At 38.4% G+C, this 21,403-nt stretch overlaps 1 protein-coding gene across 5 annotated transcripts in view; it reads left to right on the top strand.

Annotated features, from left to right (window-relative positions):
• setd5 (SET domain containing 5) overlaps window positions 1-19,932 on the top strand; it is a 57,465-nt gene extending 37,533 nt beyond the window's left edge. For 4 of the 5 annotated variants that reach the window (XM_016273664.1, XM_016273663.1, XM_016273662.1 and 1 more), the window contains 19 exons: window positions 681-868; window positions 1,064-1,102; window positions 1,260-1,505; window positions 6,723-6,871; window positions 7,047-7,164; window positions 7,313-7,422; window positions 7,520-7,766; window positions 7,881-7,961; window positions 8,219-8,434; window positions 8,528-8,869; window positions 10,149-10,394; window positions 10,639-10,762; window positions 10,874-11,136; window positions 11,250-11,306; window positions 11,971-12,462; window positions 13,764-14,023; window positions 14,579-14,724; window positions 14,820-14,902; window positions 17,194-19,932. In XM_016273664.1, coding sequence (XP_016129150.1) covers window positions 681-868; window positions 1,064-1,102; window positions 1,260-1,505; window positions 6,723-6,871; window positions 7,047-7,164; window positions 7,313-7,422; window positions 7,520-7,766; window positions 7,881-7,961; window positions 8,219-8,434; window positions 8,528-8,869; window positions 10,149-10,394; window positions 10,639-10,762; window positions 10,874-11,136; window positions 11,250-11,306; window positions 11,971-12,462; window positions 13,764-14,023; window positions 14,579-14,724; window positions 14,820-14,902; window positions 17,194-17,733 — 3,947 coding nt within the window. In that variant the 3' untranslated portion in view covers window positions 17,734-19,932. The remainder of the gene's footprint in view (window positions 1-680; window positions 869-1,063; window positions 1,103-1,259; window positions 1,506-6,722; window positions 6,872-7,046; window positions 7,165-7,312; window positions 7,423-7,519; window positions 7,767-7,880; window positions 7,962-8,218; window positions 8,435-8,527; window positions 8,870-10,148; window positions 10,395-10,638; window positions 10,763-10,873; window positions 11,137-11,249; window positions 11,307-11,970; window positions 12,463-13,763; window positions 14,024-14,578; window positions 14,725-14,819; window positions 14,903-17,193) is intronic. The other variant, XM_016273661.1, reaches the window with a different exon arrangement.
• The last annotated feature ends 1,471 nt before the right edge of the window (window positions 19,933-21,403 follow it).

Genomic DNA, 21,403 nt, shown 5'->3' with positions numbered 1-21,403 from the left:
AACATGACCGCGTTTCATCAGCACGCTTTGAAGCTTGTAATTTATTGTATACACAAATTATTATAATACAGTGCCTTCTCCTACTGCAGCGAATTTAGTTTTTCTTTGTGATATTTAGCGCAAGTTAATCAGGAAGTGATGATTTTGTTCTCTTCAACTCCCTGGATGGAAACTGCTTTATTTGCAAATATTTTATTGCAATTTTGTGCATATGTTTAATTCATAACTTTGAATGGAAACATAGCTATTGAGGTGCTGTTTGGGATTCCTAAAATCGGAGCACCGACTGAACACTTTGGAGAACCTCTAAGCCAAAATTATTTGGATGGATAGACTTATCAACCATACATAATCCAGATAACATCTGTCCATTACTACTCAACACTGGCTGATTTCATGTGTTACTTTTCTTCCCAGTAATATTTCATTTATATTTGAAATATTGAAATATTTAATATTTAAAAAAAATGTCATTTGTTGTATTTTCTGACTAACTTCATCTCTTGAAAAGAGAAATGAAGTTTAAAAGAGTTTTTCTGGGTATTTTTTATATCTGTAAATTTATCACTGTGAGGGAGAAATTATGCTTTTGTCTCAACCTTACCAGTGTCAGTGCTCTCTCCTGTGCTGATGGGTTAATCATGCTGGGTCTTGAGCTTGATTTATATCTGCTTTTACAGTTGGCGAGAGCAGCGCAACAGAGAGTGGAGATGAGGACATGTCAGCTTCTGCTGTGTCGTACACGGCGACTCAACACACACCCACTAGCATCACTCTCACTGTCAAAAGAGTCAAACACAACAAAGTCAAGAAGAGAAAGAAGAGCACAGAGAAAACACGCACTACTCCTAAAGCCAAGAAGGTTAAGGTATAACAACGCATACATGCACAATCCTGTTCACATGACAAAGACAACGAATGTGAAATGCCTGAATTGTAACGGAATTGTCACTTCTGTCGGAGCTTTGGCATGGCAGTTTGAATCATGTGTTCATGTCACTAGGTCTCACAAATGTCCCATCATCTCTGTTTTATATTATAATAAAAGATATTTTCATTACAGGCTTACAGAGAGGGTTCCAGAAAATCAATGAGAATGAAGGTATGGACACAAAAATGCCACGCCACATTATCTAATAAAAAAAAAAATAGATGATCCACCTCTTCTTCTTAGGAAATAAGCTTTAGTACTATTCATTACCAAAGGTGAAAATCAACTAGATTAATTCTTAATCACACACACCCTCTGAATATTGCAGAATTCTGCGTCTGAGGCTAGTGTTCTGGATGAGAATACAACAGAAGGATGGGAGACTCGAATTCAGCAGTGGACGGACCAGTATGAGGAAGCTCTGTCTAACCAGTACAGTGCTGATGTGCAGAACCTCCTCAAACACTACTGTGCCAATGGCAACTCGTCCCCCACCCCATCTACTGTCGCCATGGACACCATTAACAGAACAGAACTAGCTTGCAACAACACTGTGTTGGGCTCGCAAATGCAGGTATAGATGGGTTTCACAGGTCCTCAAAGTCTTAAGGTGTTAAATTTACTTTAAGACTGCATCGTGTTTTAAATATTATAGATTGTTTTTCATAAACGCAATGAAAAATTGTAAATTGTGTTGGGGACGGGGGTACACCAGTGAAAATGATTCCAAACAAAGCCAAAGTATGAGCAACACAGCAATAGTGGTGTTTTGTTCCTGAATGGATCCGTAGTCAGAGTCAATGATTTGCTTTTAAAGACAGGTTGTCATTAGGGATGGGGAGTCGACTCCAAAAGAGTCGATTCCTCGACTCTGAATAGCCTTGGAGTCGGAGTCGACTCAGCACTGGAATCGACTCTCGATGTCGACTCCAAAATCGCTGATGTCTTCACTGATTCTTAAATTCCTATAGTGCATGCATGGCAGTTGAGTGCTTTATTATGTCAGCAAAGAGTGAACGAAATTAAGGGAGGGTCCATTTGCAGTGCAGTCCATGTGTGCGGTTCTTAGCCTATGTGGTGCAGAAGGAGCACAGGCTCAGTGTGCTTTATTAAGCCTCTGTTATACTTTCCGCATGAGCAATCCGGACGAAAGTATAACACAGGCTTTAGTGTGCTCAGTGCGCTATGATCCGTGGCTAATACCACCATCGGGTCTGACTTTTTCCCCATTAGGCAAAGGTTGGCAACCGCCTTGGGCCCCCAAAAGCCAAGGGCCCCCTAAAATGCTTTTCATATAGGATATGCGCATTAAGCGCTGACACGTGAACGGTTGCTGTTTACGGTGTTTATTACCACGACAACAGTCCAAGTCAGTGGCGCCTGCAGGTGTACGGTTGTACGCACTGTGAGTACCATGAGCGCTCAGACTGACCTCAGATTCGCCCCGCAAACATTTCAGCAGTTATCATAGGCCTGTGCGTCCCGTATTTCTGTCGACTGAACCTGCCATGCCATTAATTATGAATGGCATTAGTCTTTTGCATGCCAAAGTCAATTTCTGCATTGAAATATTACACCAAATAGAAGCAGAAAATCGTGCTATATAGCCTATGCACTTTCATGAGATCGGGTTAGCCTACAACAATTAATTTGTTGGCTATTTTACAAATGGGAATACAATGAATTCATGACCATGTTTACATTCAAGCTACACATAAAATTTATAGTGAAAAGTACTATAAAAGCGTCTGGAATGCAATAAATTAATTTTAAAGCTGTTTTTAAAGCATTTGCTGCATAGGTTAAAAAAAATTGGCTAAAATAATTCACATATCATACAGCAAATCCTTTCAATTTTAAGGTATTCAGAACAGAGCAACATAAAAAGCAGCTATACAATTATAGGACAAAGTTTTACATATATGCCATTATAATTTGTTTTATCTTTTAATTGTATGGAAACTATCAAATAAAACGCAAATTATAATCGTGCCTGTTTTAGGCTTTTCCTTATTTTTATATTTTAGATATCCATCAATTATGGTGATGAAAAAAATTACTCGCCATCTCCTCATTGGACATGCCTTTAGAGAGAAATGCACGGATTACATAATGAAAGAGTTTCTATTTTCGATTTGAATCGTTTTAAAGTAGTAATTTAAAGCTTTCTATATATTTTTATCATGTCTGTGAGGCAATTCTCTGAGTTTAGGTTCATCATTGTGAAGCACTCCTGTTCAAGACCGAGACGGCAGAAAGCGTTTGTTTTCTTTATTTTATAAAAGCACAACGTTTTGTTGATATTGTGAGTGCACACAGATAAAACTAGTCCCTTTACAGTTTAGAATGATGTATTACTCTTACCTTTATGAGCAAAAATGACTGCGAATTAAATTGTTTCCACTGTTGGAAATAAATGCTTGCGCTGGCGCCTCCATGTCCTGCAGAGCGCGCTTCTGCTTCCACTCTCCGCACAAACGATTGAATATTATGTGCTATATGTGCTATAACCGCACATTTATCTAGGTTAAACATTTAAACTAACATTGTGATATGCTTGAACTGTTTTATATCTATAGATTTTATTTTAGGCAAGTCGTGACGATTTGAGAAGGCTAAATTAGGCTATGATCAATTCACTGTCTGCCGCTGGCCGTTACTTATTAAAAATAAAAAATAAAATTTTTAAATTACATTTAACGAACAAAAAATGCTCCAAACGTTTTTCAAAATTTACTTTATAAAAAAACTAAACAAAATATAATCACTTTTCCATTACATACAAAACGGAACTATTTTAATAGCTGAAACAGTAGTAGCCTATAAGCTTTTTTCTGGAAAAGGGGGAAAAGATGGGCTAGGCCCTATATTTGAGACCCGTGCAGGGCTCTAATCCACTTCATCCAACGCTATTTTGTTCTCATCTGTGAGCATGCTCTTGATATATGTATTTTACCATTTTGTTGAGTTTAAAACGTGTGACACATTCGTTCTGCTCTCACTGATCATTTGGTCCCCCCCGACAACAAGAAAGAAATCCATTATAACATGTACATGAAAAATGTAGAAACATTGGACACAACTATGGGGCACCATTGTGCAGCAGCAAGCATCACAACAAAAAAAGAACCTCAAGGTTGATCTAAGAAAATTTATAGGGCCCCATTCCTATATTTTGCCTGGGGCCCCCAATTCCCTAAATCCACCCCTGACCACCATTGCCTATTTTTGTTACTTCTGTACTTATTTATATATTAAGTTTATATATCAAGATGCTCATGCAAGTGGCAAAACATGGAAACACAGCCTACAGTAAATTTTCTTACGTTAAAAGTTAGTAGGCTATCACAATTTTAAATTAAAACTTACCATTGACAGAAACAGCCTTTTTTTTTTTTGCATTTTGCATTTACATTACAAGTAACCCTGCTGGTCATAAAAATAACTTTTTCTAACTCCAGGAGTGCCATCGGTTACCATCATGTTTATCTAAGTGTAGGGTACTTTTCCTTGCTTTACCCCTATAGCTAAAAGTACTTTAATTAGCCTATATGCATTTATGGTGCAATTAATACATTTCGTATCAATCCATGTAAATTTTTAACCTGATCAATGCCCTGTACCTTTAATTCAGCGTGTGCAGCACAGCAAAAATAGACTCGGTGCAGAAACAATCGCTGCGATGCTGCAGACGCACCGTTCGGAACGCATCGAGTGAACGCTCAACATGGGGAAAGGGGAAAAAAACACGCACTTCAAATGGAGTATGTGTGAAACAGGTGTGGAATAGTAAATATAGTTTCTAATTATACATGCTTCTGTGACAGCTTTGTATAATTGATGTTTTGTTATGCAATGTTAGCCGTTTAATGCACTCAATATCCTATAGGCTACATTTGGTTTTCCATATAGGCCATTCAATCATTAAACTAAGATTAAATCATTAAAAACTGACAGGCTACATTCGTATGTATTTTTGTATTTAGGCCTATTGTATTTATTTTTTAATAATGCTGTTTAAGACAATATAGGCCTACGTTTAGCGCCATCCCCTGACCATTATAATGTGACGAATTAATTAAAGTATATATTATTTTTTTATTTAATTCTGAGAGAACATTCCACCACGGCTGTTTTTCGTGACTTTTCCCTCTGTGAAATTAAGTGTCGGCAACAGCAAGCAACGGTGATAGTTCATTTAAAGGTCATGTCACCGCTAGATTGGACTAATTTGGACAGTCACGGTAAATGGAGTCGAGGAATCGATTCCATCGACTCCAATAGTGGGAGTTGGAGTCGACTCCGAAAAGCCTGGAACCGAACACCCCTAGTTGTCACCACCTAATGGTGTAACAATGTAACCTGCAGAAAGAGTCAATGAAACATGACCACCACTAACATAGAGACTGAAAGCTTATCTGGAGCACAAACAATCAAAAGTCCCAATGCTGTTGGAATGCCACTCGGCCAATCAAATTCAAGTACCAGGACTAATCATTGTAGAGATAAGTCATATATTTATGTAAGGAATAAATGACAACGGGCCATTGAATTCTTAGAAAATAATGCACCTCGTGTGTGCATTCTTTTCTAAGAATTCAACGGACCGAAGTCAAATTATTCCGCTTATACTACGTTTACCACACCTCAAGACATCATTCAGATGATATATTTCAAGGAATTTGCCCGGTTTTTCTACTTAAAACGCTATTGTGAGTCGGATTAATTTCTTCCGCATTTTATCCAACGCCCCGTTGCAAATTCCAAAAGGACATTTTAGACCAGAACGGAGGCTTGAGCCGTTGATAGCAGACAGATGCAGCTAATAACTAAGTTATGAGAGATGGGAGGGATTAACTTTGTGAGTCTGTGCGTCTCTCAAAAGTATTCGGCAGCAATGTCTCAAGTAAAAGTGAAACTTTAAGTTCATTGTCTTCGCAAACAGCTCCGTTGTTGTTACCTCGCTTGTGAGAAGTCATGTAGTTTTTAAGTTGTTAAACTGGTAAAATCGTCAAGAGTAGCGCTATCAACGTTGGCGTGTGTGCAAACTGTATGTGCGTCTCTGAGGGTAAGAGAGCGGGAGAGATAGAATATATGCTTTCCGTACATAATAAAACGTAATTTTGTGGCAAAAACATTGAAAATGATCTGTCGTTTTTATCCTATTGTTTACTATATTTATTTGTTTGACCAGTGTAGTTGTGGGTTTTGGTTCTTTTGCTGTTTTCGGCTGTAAGGACCTTTGAAATAACTCGTTTCGTTTGGCGAAGTGATATGGACATGTAATGCGGTCAAGACCTGCCTGGAACTACGTTCGCCATGTGTTTCCCTGAAAATAATTGCACACTTTAGAACGTTCGTCAGCCAATCAGATTCAAGCATTCAGCGGCCCCCGTAGTATAAAATTACATATTAATCTTCCATGAACTCACATAGTCAGTAGTGTAAAAACTGTCACTGGAAAACATGGCTTGTGTATTTTAAACTTGTAAATTATACTGTTTTACTGATAAGCAAGAGTTAAGGCGTGTGTGCCCGCCTGTTGTTCTGTGATGATCTTTGAAAATAATCTGTGATAATTTGTTTATATTTATTTGTTTTGTATGTATTCACAGTATTCATTTTATTGACTTTAAAAATTGAATAACACTCTGTATAATATAATATTATTATATAATATAATAATTTTCTTTTATTAAATTGAAAATGGTTGTTCAAATGTAGTGTGTTGATTTCATTTAATGATTATTTTTATTTACTGCAATTACCAACAAGAATTTCATGTGTGTAGTTGCAGCTGGGTCGTGTAACACGTGTGCAGAAACATAGGAAGATTCTCAGAGCTGCACGGAATTTGGACCCTGAAACACTCATTATTGAGTATAGAGGCAAAGTCATGCTCAGACAGCAGTTTGAAGTCAATGGACATTTTTTCAAAAAGTAAGTGTGTATGTGTGATTGCATCTGTGTATATTGTTGAACATCTAGTTGATCTTATCTTAATTCGATTTGAATCAGGGTCCATTTTGTAAAATTAGTCAAATGTATCTTGTTTGTAAAACATATATTGCAAATTGAGAGTTTTTCCTAATTCCTTCTGTTGACTCCACTCCAGGCCATATCCATTTGTCCTGTTCTACTCCAAGTTCAACGAAGTGGAGATATGTGTGGATGCCCGAACATTTGGCAATGATGCACGGTTTATCAGAAGATCATGCACACCCAATGCTGAGGTGTGAGACTAATTTGTTGAATGCTAACTGTTAACGTAGGGTTGCTTCACTTAAAGTGTGTCTGTTCATAATTTCTTTGCTCAGTTCCAGCCTAACTAATTTTGATTCATATTTATATTTATTTTGTCCTGTATACACTAACTCACAGGTGCGGCACATGATAGCAGAGGGGATGATTCACCTGTGTATCTACGCTGTTGCTCAAATTTCAAAAGATTCTGAAGTCACAATCGGCTTTGACTACGAGTTTAGCTGCTGGTTAGTCACTCAAATTCGTTTCTTGACATTTATTATTAATTCTAAATAAACTGTGATATGATGTGTATTGACACTTTTTCTCTAATTTTCCCCACAGTAATTATAAAGTGGATTGTGCATGTCACAAGGGCAATCAGGACTGTCCTGTGCAGAGACACAATCTCCGCCCCCTTCAACTGCTATCCCCCCAGTCTTCAAACTTTGCCCTGCCTGGAGCAGAAACACGGAGGAGACGAGCCCGACGCAGAGAAATGGAAGAGGACAGGCTCGTAACTGGTGTATCTGATGAAAGCAACCACCTGCTGGAAGATGCAAATGAGACGCAGGGAGTTAGCGATACAGAGGTATGTGTTCATGGAAAAACAATCGTAAATGCCTACTTGCTTTTTGCAGCTGCGTTGCCATGTAGTGATGATGATCTCACATGATGATGAAGCTGATCTTGTTTTGTGCTACAGGATGCTCTTATGGACAGAGTGAAGTTGGAGAATGGAGAGGAGGAGTTAGACGAGAATGGAGCACTAATACCAAACAGACGTGTAAGCTTTAATTAGTGGAGAACAGTGATGAATCAATAAATGCTGTTTATTTTATTTAAAAAAGAACAGGAATTGTTAGATTTCAACTTGATTACATTTTAAAACAGTAAGTTGTTAATGTTTTGTGCCTTCGTTTGATTACTTCAGTTTTTGATTAATATTTTTTTTTTCTGTATTAATAAAGACAACAGAATATATGGATTTTACAGGGCCCTATATTCACCATATCAGCCCCTTATTCCTTTTGCCTCCTTCAGTCTCATGATGAACGCAAGGCAGAGGCCATAATGCACATGCTTGAGAACCTTGATAGGAGAAAGAAACGTGGTCAGGGCACAGCGCAGGCTACACCTGAAGAAACCAAACTGGAAGCAGGGGAGGCAGCAGTCCCCTCACTTACAGCAGGAAACTGTGTTCCAAATACAGGAGCAGGTGGAGGAATCAGTACAAGGCGCACCTCCTTTGCTGCTGTGGTACTTCATTTTTTCTCCTTTTTCTCAACTTTAACTTGGTTGTGTTTCATAATGGTTGTGTGTTTTTACACGCTTTCACTGTCTCTTCATTAGGAAACAACAGATATTGACTCTGAAAAGCCCCCTGCTGCACCTAGTCCTGCCCCTAAATCGCAACCTGCCCGCAGTTCCAAACCACGTCCTAAGAGCCGCATCTCCAGGTACCGCTCCAGTTCAGCCCAGCGTGCTCGAAGACAGCGGCAGGCTCTTTCTCAGCAAGCATCAGAGGGAGTTTTGGTGGGCGGTGAAGAAGGCAGTGCAGGGGCAGGCCTCAGGGAGCAGGGCCAGGGAGAGGGAGCTCCAAACTGTGGAAATCTCCAGGATGGAGAACTATGTGGAGCCGCCACTTCAGGGATGGGTAGTAAGACTAATGTCAGATACCCAAAAACCAAGAAGGTGAGTTCATCTTACATTGTAAATCCTACAGTGTAATTGTCATGTATTTCTTGCCATAAGTCATGAGGAGAACTGCGGTGTTGTACACTTAATACAATTCATTCATTCATGTTCTCCAAATGCATGTTATGTGTAGGGTTGTAGGGATGCTGGATCCAATCCCAGTGTCTCGGGATTTAGGCAGGGAAACACTTTAGCACTATTGAAAAGCAAAATCTTTTTTTTTTGCCTGGCAAAGTTTTAACCCAGTATAATAAGATCAGATTGATTTTTAGGGCGGGATTTAAAGGGGTCATATGATGCTTTTTTTAAAGATCATTATTTTGTGTATTTGGTGTAACAGAATATGTTGACATGCTTTAATGTTCAAAAAACACATTATTTTTCAAATACTGTACATTATTGTAGGTCCTCAATGCCCCGCCTCTCTCAAACGCTTTTTTCTGGGATCAAGCACAATCAGCTTGTAACACTCCAAAGAGAAAGGAAAACTTGAAATCGCATCATATGACCCCTTTAAATTTTGCCCATCAGGAATTGGTTAGATTGTTGTCATTTGCTATTGCTGCGATCTCATGCACCGGTATACATGTAATCAGAGAAGAGATGTCATTACAAGAGGGGAATTTTACATGAATTAAAAAAAATGTATGTGCATGGATACATTTATTTAAAAAACACTGCAATATCCAAAAAAAAAAAAAAATTCTCCGTTTTTATTTCATTGTGACTAAAATCGGCATAAAAATGGAAGTTGTCTTTTTTTCCCTGTTGTGATGTACTGTATATCCGAGTGAAGCGACTTTTCAAACAAGAAAAAATGTAGCTTGGGATTTTGTCCATCAGAAATTGATTGGATGGTTGGATTGTCATTTGCTAACTGCTGCGATGTCATGTGAGTGACACGTTTCTTGAAGGGAGGGATTGTAGCCCAGTATTGAGCCAAGTGTACACTTCATCAGAGATGTTATTGCGATGAGGAGTTTTTGTTTTTGATGAAAAATGGCACATAAATAAAAAATATGCATAGATAAATCATTTATAATTAACACTCAAATATTCCATAAAAAATATTCGTCTTTGATTTTGTGGTGACTTTTAAAAAATATAAATTTATACTCTTTATATTATTCCTGTTTAACACTGTAAAGCTGCTTTGGTGCAATCTGTACTGTATAAAGCATTATATAAATATAAAGGTGACTTGACTGTGGTCGGCTATGTTTCAGAGCTGTAAATGTAGTAATGTATTATTTATGTGTTTATTCTCTCTTTATAGTACCTGGTGACGGAGTGGTTAAATGACAAGGTTCCAGAGCGGGTGGAGGAGTCTGTGGAACGCCCTTTACGCATCACCACAGACCCTACAGTCCTCGCCACCACCCTCAACATGCTGCCAGGACTATCTCATTCACCTCTCATCTGTACTACCCCCAAACACTATGTTCGTTTTGGTTCACCCTTTAACCCAGAAAGACGCCGGCGACCCTGTATGATTGACCCTGCTTATGGTTCTTGCAAGAAGGTTAGAATGAGTTACTGAACAAGTGAATTAACGTAAATACGCTGCTCTAGTGGCATTCGAATTTCCCCAGAAAATAATTTTTTTAAATTTCTCTAGTGTAGATTTTTGGTGCTTTTTTAAAGATGTAGATTAAATTGTAGCTTAATTGCTCAAAGAGTTGGTTGTCTGACCTTAAGTTTGTATTGGGGCTCATATTTGTTATTGTTGCTGCATAGCATGGCTTTGTGTATGTCTGTCTGAGCAGAGGTGGATGAAACAAGCGCTGGATGAGAGCATGTTATCTGGCCTATTGGAAGATGGAACAGAGTCCAGTTCTTCCCACAAAAGTAACACCAGCAGCACTAGCAGCTCTCAACCGTTCAAACCTGGTAATGGCTCTTACTCCACTGTTTAGACAGCAGAATGTGTATTACAAGCATTAGTATCATAGATTTGGGGTTTTTTTTAACGAGTGTTTTTTTATGTTGCCCTTTGTTCAGAGCTGACAGGACCATTTAAGAAGAGGAAATTGAAGTGTTCATCAGAAACGGCAGCTCCACCTTCTGAACTCTTGTTACGACCATTGTCCCCCATCACCCCACCTCTGCCCTCTGAACTTCCCATGACGCCTCTTCATTCGCTCATGACTCCCTGCTCGCTTCATTTAGGTGGGGAAGTGGAGACGCTGAATGCTACCATGCTTTCTTACTCTCCTCTCACATCCCGACCTGCCAGCCGCTGCAATACACCTCTACAGTTTGAGGTGAACAAATGAACACACACAGAGAGTTCTCTCTCAATATAGCAGCTTGTAGAGATTTGCTGTAGTGATAGAAAACATAGTAGCTGTATATATGACTTGGTTCTTTTTCACAGAACATCTCTTCTCCTGAGGCCTCTCCTGTGCACAGATCAGAATCTCTGACTCCAGAAGTAAGTTTAAGTTCTTTTACACATGCATGAAAGTGTTATTGCTTGATTGTAATATACACTTCAAAAAAAGGCTTATCTTACTTGGTGTTTTTGTCTTGTTTCTAGTCAAAATATCTAAAAATTCTTAAATTAAGATGCATTTACTAGATAAGCAAATTGACGCAAGATATTTAGTCTTGTTTCCAAGGGAGATGGCGGGGTGAACTAAATTAAGTCCATTTTGCTTAAAACAAGTAAAATTATCTGCCAGTGGGGTAAGTAAAATACTCTTGTTTTAAGAATATTTTACTTCTTAAAACAAAATACTAAGTAAGATGAGCCTTTTTTTTCAGTGTAGCATTTACAAGTTTGGATTGGATGATGTGTTGATTAAGTAGTTTGTCTAAAATTAAGATAACTGCTAAGTTAAATTTTGTAGATTAAAAAATAACTGTGTGCCAATAAGCATGTGTTAATATTATTTGATTGACCTGAGCTAACATGATTAATAAAAACTGTAATTAATGTGTTGGTCATTGTTAGGTAATATTATTAAATGTATTAACTAACAATAACTAATGGGACCTGTAGCAAAGTAAAGTGTTACCCATCAAAATACTTTTGAGTGTTCATCAGGAAAGTTGTTCAATGATTTTAATGATCTCATTTGTTTTTTTCTGTTCAGCCCTGTTTGCGACCAGACTTTACTTCACGGGTCACTGCCTTCCCTGACTTTTCCACAAGCCGGGGAAGCCCAGCTCCTATGTCAGATGACTTCTTACTTGCTGCTCCAGACTCTCTGAATGGATCTGGTGGTGGGACTCCCCTCAGCTCAGCTGTTGTGTCCAGTCTATGTGACTCTTCCTTGGTTTCACATGCCAGTGAGGCACAGGCCAGAGAACAGGCCTTTAGGACAGAATTTAACCTCATTTACACCTGCTCTCCCCTCAATGCTAATCTACCCACTGGTCCAGTAAGTGACAGACACTTCCCACAATCAGAGGGAGGCTTGTCCACGGCTGACTCCGACTTAAGCACAATATGCTGCCAGGGGCTGCTGATGGAAGCAGGGTCTAGCTCTGGCTCTCTCTCAATGTATCTGGACACACAGTTTGGAGGTGGATATTCAGAGCGCAGCACATCCCCCAACCCTAGCAATCCACCACAGAAGAAGAAGGCAAGTCCTACGGCCACATCCTCCATTTCTAAGTTGTTTGTTTTTCCTTTAGTATGTGCAGGATGATGATAATGTATCATCCAATATATTATTGTGGAAATAAAAATAATTTGTTCATTTAGTTCTTAAAACACAACATAAAAATAAATAAAAGGGGACCATCTTGCCCCACTACAGCTACAGGGGTAAGATGACCCACGTGGTACAAACCAACCAAATACCATCTAAATTAAATATTTTGTTTAGATCTTCTGTTTGGAAATCTTCTTCTTACCCTGTTACCCTACCAATGTGCTTCTCTCTTAGCATCATCCCATCTTTACAAATGTAATTAACAGAGGATATTTCTTGACTTGGTGTAATGTAAAGAAATAACTGCTGGACTATAAACTGAAACGGTTTATTCCAAAATAACTATTCTTAAAGCTTAGAAAAACCTAGGCGGTTTAATTCCTTTTTCTCGTGTACTTTTATATCATGAAGGGTGGTCCTCTATCTTGCGTGAAACTCTTGCTCTGTCTTTGATTTGCTCCCTGTTTCTCGCTTCCTCCTCTTCGCTCTTAAAACTCTTGCAAAATCTTTCTTTCCACCCTTTTCTCAAGGCAGAGGGTCATGGTGAGTGCTGGTAGTCAGCTGGCTGGCTTGTCTGGGTACCAGGCATTAGCTGTAAGAGGCCAGTTCAAGCCAGGGCAGAATATGGTGAATATCATATAAGTGGCCTCCATCTAGAAGTGTGCATGTCCATAACATTTGCATCTCCAGATGATGTACTCCTTCATCTGTATTGAGCAAATTGAGCAAGAAAAGTTAACTGCTGCAGAGCCAGTTGTATTCATTCAAAGACACCAGTGCTTTCATTGTCTAATCTAAAAGCAATTGTCATGGTGAATATGTCTGTATGTTTGTGTGGGTTTTTCTTTGCCGTTGTTATGAAGTCTAGAATTTTAGTTTAAAAATCTTTTCTCATGGTCTGATGTTATTTTTACAAGTTGTTCTAGCTGAAAGAAAACACTTTTTAATTTTATTAAACAGCTTTTGATTGGGATAGTACGAGCATTTAATGTGGTGTTTTTCTGAATAGCAGCGTTGGGTGATAATGCATGCTGTGTCTTTCTCATACCCATTGAAGTTATAGATGATGTCATTCTACATCAAATGATCATGCATGAGTTGCTTTATGTGAACGTGAATGTTACTATGCATGCGTGTACTAAGAAATGATACTGAAGGACAGAACTGCATGCCTATTAGTCATCCATATGCATCTTTTAGTCACACTTATATTCTTTATTTCTATGTAGGTCTCTCTGCTGGAGTACAGGGAAAGAAAGAAAGGGCCAAGGGACCCAGCGCCCCACATCACAAACCTCAGCTCCATTTTTTCTCGCACAGAGTCTCCAGGACAGCCACGCACACATTTTCAGCCTTCAGTCTCTCCGCACAATTCGTTCTCTCCAGAACGACAAGCTTTCCCACAGATAGAGGAGGTCAGTCCTCCTGGCATCAGGTCTGGAAACCACACACAGACCACAGTGCTGGGCGGACCAGAGTCCAACCACTGGTGAGAAAAGAACACAGATTCATGCCAACCAATGTCATCAGTTCTGCTCTGTGTTATCTTATTGTTTTCACACTGTTGTGGTTATTGTTGAGCTTTTTTTTTTTTCCTGGCCTGTGAATAAAGACTTCTGAAGAATTGTTCTTGAAGGACATTGTGTACAGGCATTTATGCTTTTTGTGCATTTTTACTGTGATCTAACTTTTTGGGCCTACGCACTAGAGAAATGTATTTGCATAAACCTCAGTGTTTGGTGCTGTTGTTCACATTGCATTGTTTTTTGGTAAATTTTATGTGCATTTTTAATTTTTATTCATGTTTTTATTTTTATTTAGGTTTAAAATTTTTATTTTAGTTTCCGTTTTTATTTCTAGTCATTCAGGAGTTCAGTTTGTTTTTCATCAAATATTTATATTTTGCTTAGTTTTATCTTTATTTCAATTAATGTAATAAACCTGATCCTGTTAAATACTAGCTCTTCATACACATTCTCACAGATTGCTAATGAACGGTCGTCATGAATGTGACCTGCTGTGACTTTCTGTCTGTGTCTATCAGGATGGTCCCTACATCAGTTGAGCGGTTGAGGGAGGGACAGAGTGCTCTGGAGCGTGTTCTGAGGGGTAATCTGAACATAGAGCGTGCCCTTAATAGAGGAGATGCTGGAATTAATGACCAAATCGGCAGTCGTGCCACGAGCTCTGGTATGATTTGAATTTTTTATTGTTTGTTTTCTGTTCGATAACAGTCAAGTATGCTTTTAGCAGCAGAGTTTGACTAATTCTCTTTGTCTTGTCAGATGCTGTTGAGATGGACAGGTCTGATCTTCAAAGCTCATCTCTGACCTCTCCCTTAAAAAGTCCTTTGCTTCATGCACATCAGGTAGAATGTTCACGATGCACAACGGAGGAAAAAAAAGATTTAACATGTATTTGAGAAAATGTTATGGAATTCATACACTAAAAGTCAAACGTTTGGAGTAATTAAGATTTTGTGTTTTGTTTTGAAAGATATCTCTTATGCTAACAAAGACTGCTGCTCAAGTATTCAATCTATATGTATGTGTGTGTGTGTGTGTATATCTATCTATATATATATATATATAGATAGATATACACACACACACACACACACACAGTGCCTTGCGAAAGTATTCATACCCCTTCGTTTTTTTTTATGTTGCCATCTTGTTAAACTGCCTTAAAGTACTTTTTTTTTTTCTCACTTCATTTAAAACCCAAAAACCATATTGACAAAGGAAAAACAAAACTGTCACAACTTCTTATTATTAAAAAATAATAAACTGAAATAATTTATGTTGCCATCTTGTTAAACTGCCTTAAAGTACTTTTTTTTTTCTCACATCAATCTACACTCCAAACACCATATTGACAAAGCAAAAACAGAACTGTCACAACTTCTATTATTAAAAAATAATAAACTGAAATAAGTACATTGCATAAGTATTAACTGAATATTTAGCTGAAGCACTTTTACAGTCTCAAGTCTTTTTTGTTTGATGCGACAAGCTTTGCTCATCAGCATTTGGCAATTATCTGCTATTCTTCTCCTCACCTCTGTACCTCTCAAGCTTTGTCAGGTTGGATGGGGGCAGACGCACATTTTCAGGTTTCTCCAGAAATATTTGATTGGGTTCAAACCCAGGCTGTCGCTGAATGCAAGGAGTGCAAGGACATTCACGGAGTTGTGTATAAGGCACTCTTGCTGTGTGCGTAGGGTCATTGTCCTGTTGGAAGGTGAACCTTCTGCTCAGTCTGAGGTTCTGAGTGCTCTGGACTGGGTTTTCATTAAAGCTATCTAAGCATTGAGCTTGTCTTCTACTCTGATGTGTCCCTCAGTCCCTGCCGCTGAAAAACAGCCCCACAGCATGAAGCTGCTACCAGCACACTTTTCTTTTGGGATGGCACTCTGCAGGTGATGAGCAGAGCTGGTTTCCTTCAAACATGATGCTTAGAATTGAGGTTCATCAGACCAGATAATCTTGTTTCTCACAGTCTGAGGGTTCTTTATGTGCTTTTTTGCAAATGCCAAGTGTGTTTTCATGCGTCTTCACTGAGGAGAGGATTGAGTTTGGCCATGATGTTTGTCCTTCAGTAGGTTTCTCCTATCTCCATATACAAACCCAATTCCAAAAAAGTTGGGACATTGTACATATTGTGAGTAAAAAAGGAATGGAATAATTTACAAATCTCATAAACTTATCAACTTATTTTTCCCTTAAAATTATACATTTTCTCAGTTTAAACATTTGATATGTCATCTATGTTGTATTCTGAATAAAATATTGAAATTTGAAACTTCCACATCATTGCATTCTGTTTTTATTCACAATTTGTACAGTGTCCCAACTTTTTTGGAATCGGGTTTGTATGATCATGGAGCTCAACTAGAGTGATCATCAGGTTCTTGGTCACCAGTCTAACCAAAGCCATTTTCCATCAATTGCTCAGTTTGGCCAGTTCTAGGGAAGAGTCCTGTTTGTTTCAAACTTCTTTCATTAAGGGTAACAGAGACTACATGCTTTTGTGAACCTTCAATGAAGCAGAATTTTTTTTCTGAACTCTTCCCCAGATGTGTGGCTTGACGCAATCCTCTCTCTGAGCTCTACATGCAGTTCTTTTGACCTCAGGGCTTGGTTTTTGCTCTGATATGCATTATCAGCTGTTAGACCTTTTATTAAGATGTGTGTGCCTTTCCAAATCATACCCAATCAATTGAATTTACCACAGGTTGTTTTCGCTCAAAGTGTAGTGACATCTACAAGCAATATGAATGGTCCTGAGCTAAATTTAAACTGTTCCAGATAAGGGTATGAATACTTGCGTGCAATGGAATCATAATAGTTTTTTATTTTTAATAAATTTGGAAAAATGTTAAAAACATGTTTTTTGCTTTACCATTTTGGTGTATAGAGTGTAGATTAATGTGAAAAAACGAATTTAAAGCAGTTTAACATAACAAAATGTGAAAAGACTGAAGGGGTATGAATACTTTCGCAAGGCACTGTGTGTGTCCTTCAGAAACATTCCAATATGCTGATCTGGTGCTCAAGAAACATTTATTATTATTATTATAAATGCTGAAAATTTTTGTCCTGTTTAATAGTTTTTATGGAAACTGTATACTTAATCTGTCTTTTAATGAACATCCAGCAGATGCTGCCTCTCCAGCCAGAATCCCATCAGCATTTGGAAAGCCCAGCCTACGACCAACAGAGCTCCTCCTCTCCATTCTGTCCATCTGTAAGCCCCTCCCCTCCCCGCTGCAGCTCTGGGGGGCCAGGTTACTATCCTTCAAAGCTGCCCACACACAGCCCGCTCACCCAAGAAAGCCCGTCCTCTTCTACAGTATCTATCTCCTCAGTGGACTCAACAATATGTGCGCCACATCCTTACAGCAGCAGTGGAGGTGGAATGGACACCTCAAGCCTTAAAGCTAAACTGTTGGACAGCTCCCTGTCTGCTGCTCTCTCTCCCCCTACCAGAGGCCACCTTAAAATGGACAGCGCTGCAGTACCACACACACAAGGTGCTCATGGCTCCAGATTGGCTCAGTCGTCCAGAGTCCACAGCCAGAGAACAGACAGACCCAGTCAGGCTAACTCGAGACATCTCACAGCTTCTGGAGCACAGCACTATCCACAACGAAATTTACAGGGTTCAGGGGTATGGACACAGTCGGGGACCTTTTAGGACCCACAGTGTATATGTGTGTGTGTGTGTGTGTGTGTGTGTGCACGTGTGTGCCAGAAAGAGAAGTGTGTGACATCCTCCTCACTTTTACCTGTGGAGAAGCTATGCGTTGTTAGAGGGAATTGATGTATTGAGTTCTGTATGGATGGTCTATTTTTGTCTTTACTTTCCCCAGTTCCTTTTATCTTTTTCCAAAAACTGAATTTCTGCAGTTACATGTAACTTAGTGTGGACTTCATAACAATCAAATCAATGGAACATTAAAGTAACTAGTTTGGAGTATATAACCAGAGTTAAATGTATTTTGAAAATTCACCCAAATGCTACAATGATGTGTTCACACTGAAGTGCAAGTATTTAAGAGTAAGAGGAAAATTACTGAGTTGAGCACCAGTGGTGAAACAAAACGGTTTCTCTAAAAGTAGCGTTCTCATGTTTAAGACTTATCTAAGAGTAAAAGTGATCATGCTGATCTTAGATGAGTTTTCAACTTTTTATGTATAATGAATGATATGACCGTATGAAATGGCACTCTTTAAGGCACTCTTTGCACACTTGACTCGGAGTGCACTCGCCTGTTTTCAGTTTTATCAGTAGACGTCATCAGAACAGTCATGTAGTGTGTTCATGGTTGGCACGTTTGGCTCAGAGCAAAGTGTTTTTGAATGCACATGAAAGCAATTCTTAGTGAACAGTGAGCTATTTTCTCACTCTGAATCATTCCAGTGTCTAGCTGTCGTTAGGGTCCGACAGGCCCCTCTAGCCTGTTGACTTCTCCTGTTAGTGTCATCAAAATCACTATTCACTTGAAATATAATACTTGACAAGCAGATCTTATGGTGCTTCAGTTGGTCCAGTTGAATTGTTTTTGTTTCCCAGTGTGATCACGGTTGCCTCTTAAGGTAAAAACATGCAATTGTCAGTTCAAACGTTGTTTTTTAACTTGTTTCCAATGATTGTTAAAGACCCTCTCTGTGACTTGCAAAGTGCAGGACTTTGCCGAAAAAGAATTTGCAGAAATGTTTTTGTTTATACTCCGTTAAAAAAATGTGTACCCTCCCAAGCCCTTTAATCCTAAGTGTACACTTCATTCTCTTCATTTGATTTTCTCTCCTTGACCAGTCCTTGCATTCCAGCCACCATTTTAGAAAGGAAGAAAGGAAAGAAATGCTATGGCCAAATGGTTTGATCAGTAAATAAGACAAAGCAAGTGTGCTGCTGCTGTGGTCTCTTAAATGTAAGTGTTTCCCCCCTTTTTTATTTACAAGAAGCTGCTCACAGGACAGCCTTTTTAACAGATAGGCATAGTGCTGTACCTCTCTTGGATGATACCTTTCTAAAACCGTAAGGTTGCCATGATGACCACAGTAGTGGGATATTTAAACCCCATTTCAAACAAAACCGATGCCCCTTGTTGCATTTGGATAATCTATGTTGTCTGCTTGGTGGATTATTCTAGCGTGGTCCAACAGTAGAAAAGATTAAGTCTGTTTTTGTTTTGGCCTAGTGTGAAAAGATCTTGAAATGATGATGGGTTAATGTGGTCAGCCTTAGCTCACTGGTTTATATGAATGTCTCTTGAAAAAGAAAAAAAAAAAGACTTTGTGATCTGAAATTTACCAGCACCTTAACTACATGATCATGTGTACTTGGGTGAAGTGTTATTCTGTTCTCAGAGAAATATAGTACACCAAATTTGCTGCATGATATTTCTTTTGTGTCATTCTAACAGTCTAGGGTTGGGTTTATGGGATAAGGTTTTGGTTGACTCACCTCTGTTTAACCCCACAAACATTTGGCACTTTTCTAGTATCCATAGACATATTTTTGTTGTATTTTTTTTTACACCTAATTTGAACCCTTCCCCTTTTCATGACATAAGTTGCATCACATTTTGCTTTTTAAATAAAATGTTTGTGAACATTTTTAAAACTAGTTTGAGCATTTGCTGAACATTGGTTGCATGGAAAGAGAGAGTGATTGATAACAATGGTTTGTTTCCATTTATCCATTAATATAACATTTTAAAAACACCCTATGGAGTAAGCGCAAAATAAGGTCTATGGTGAGCCTTAAAAAATGGAAAAATCTGGCCTCATTGTACTCATTACCCTTTTAAAACTGGCTATTAAGATCTGAATTTGGGCAATCCTATCACAAGTGTACAATGCTCAATACAAGTCTAAATGATGTCCGAAATAGTCAGTTTGTCTAATTTAATTTGAAGGTGGTAGAAAACACATGTGACCACATGGGAATCATACTAAAAACGCTGATGTAGTCAAATGTTTTTGAACAGCAGTAAAGGACCACCTACTCACACAAAACAGGGGCATAAACTTTGTTGGTTACATGCAGATTTAACAACAGATCAGTTGAAAAAACTAGAGAAGCGTATAGCCTACATATACACACAAGACTTCACAGAACTAATTTAGTATGTTTGCTATCATCCTGCATTGACAGTTCATGCATATCTGAAACAGAATCAGGTAGTTTGCTAAAATAACTGACTGAGCTGCATGCTACTAACAGGTCTTGACATTTGAGATTGACTTTAACAGACCGGGGTAAAGGAATGTAATTCAAGATTCGTTATTGAGCTCAAATACAAAAGCTTATATAAGTATTTTGATTTTGATTAGTGTCTCCTAAATGCATAACTGTAAATCTCAAAATGGTCTACAAGTCAAATAAAAATACCTTTTTTTTTCTTCTCTTTTTTTTGAAGATACAATTTCGGGATAACGTGAACACAGGCTATAATGTCTATAATGTCCACACTGGCTATAATATGGCAAAGACAAGTATGGGCATATGAAGGGTATTTTTCAAAAATGTCGGATAAGGGCAAGTTGTCTGTTAAATGTTTTAAATAAACACACACACACATATGGCCATAACACTAATTTGATGCTAATGTATGCTACCTTTTACATGTTTGTTTATTTATATTTGTTTCATTTTTTCATATATTTTGCTGAAAAGTCTCAAATAGGCTCCACAACAAACATATTTTCAAATTATGGTATCTTTTTTACTTGGCTATAACAAAGACTTTCAAAAATAAACATACAGATATAAATACATATTTGAAATGTAAGATGTGACAACAAGCCCTCCAGGTAAATGACCAAAGAACACAATAAACACGACAAAATGTAAGAATCTTCTTACTTGCTGATCTGCAAACAATATTTTTGCAGAGGTTCTTGGCGTCACTCACTGTAGAGTATGTTCAAACTAGCCCAAATTTGAAGAAACGCATGTCATACAGTGGGGCTGTGGAGGGAATTTTTTTTTTCTGGGATTGAGAACACAATCTGGAGCAGTATATGCAATCTTCTCCACTCTGAGATTTTAAATCTCATTTAAATCAGTAACAAATATCATAGTGTGCCACTTTTGCAGTGGTCTCTGGACCACATCTCAAAGTTTTGGTGGTTAGCATGGATCAGTTAGCCCCTGCTGGTAAATGCTGCAGCTACACCGGTCTGGGGGGGGACATAGAAATAAGATTTTTTTAGATGACACTTTTCCATAGATAATATTTCATCTCTTGTCTGTTGCATAATATTACAGAAAAAAGCATCTGTCCTCTCACCTGGCAGGAGCAGCAGCTGATGCAGGGTTACGTGAGTGAGATGATGAAGATGTGGCGGGGCCCGGG

Source organism: Sinocyclocheilus grahami, unplaced genomic scaffold (assembly GCF_001515645.1).
Source record: "Sinocyclocheilus grahami isolate Dianchi unplaced genomic scaffold, SAMN03320097.WGS_v1.1 scaffold80.1, whole genome shotgun sequence".
NCBI lineage: Eukaryota > Metazoa > Chordata > Actinopteri > Cypriniformes > Cyprinidae > Sinocyclocheilus > Sinocyclocheilus grahami.
This window is presented reverse-complemented; position numbering and strand designations above follow the sequence as displayed.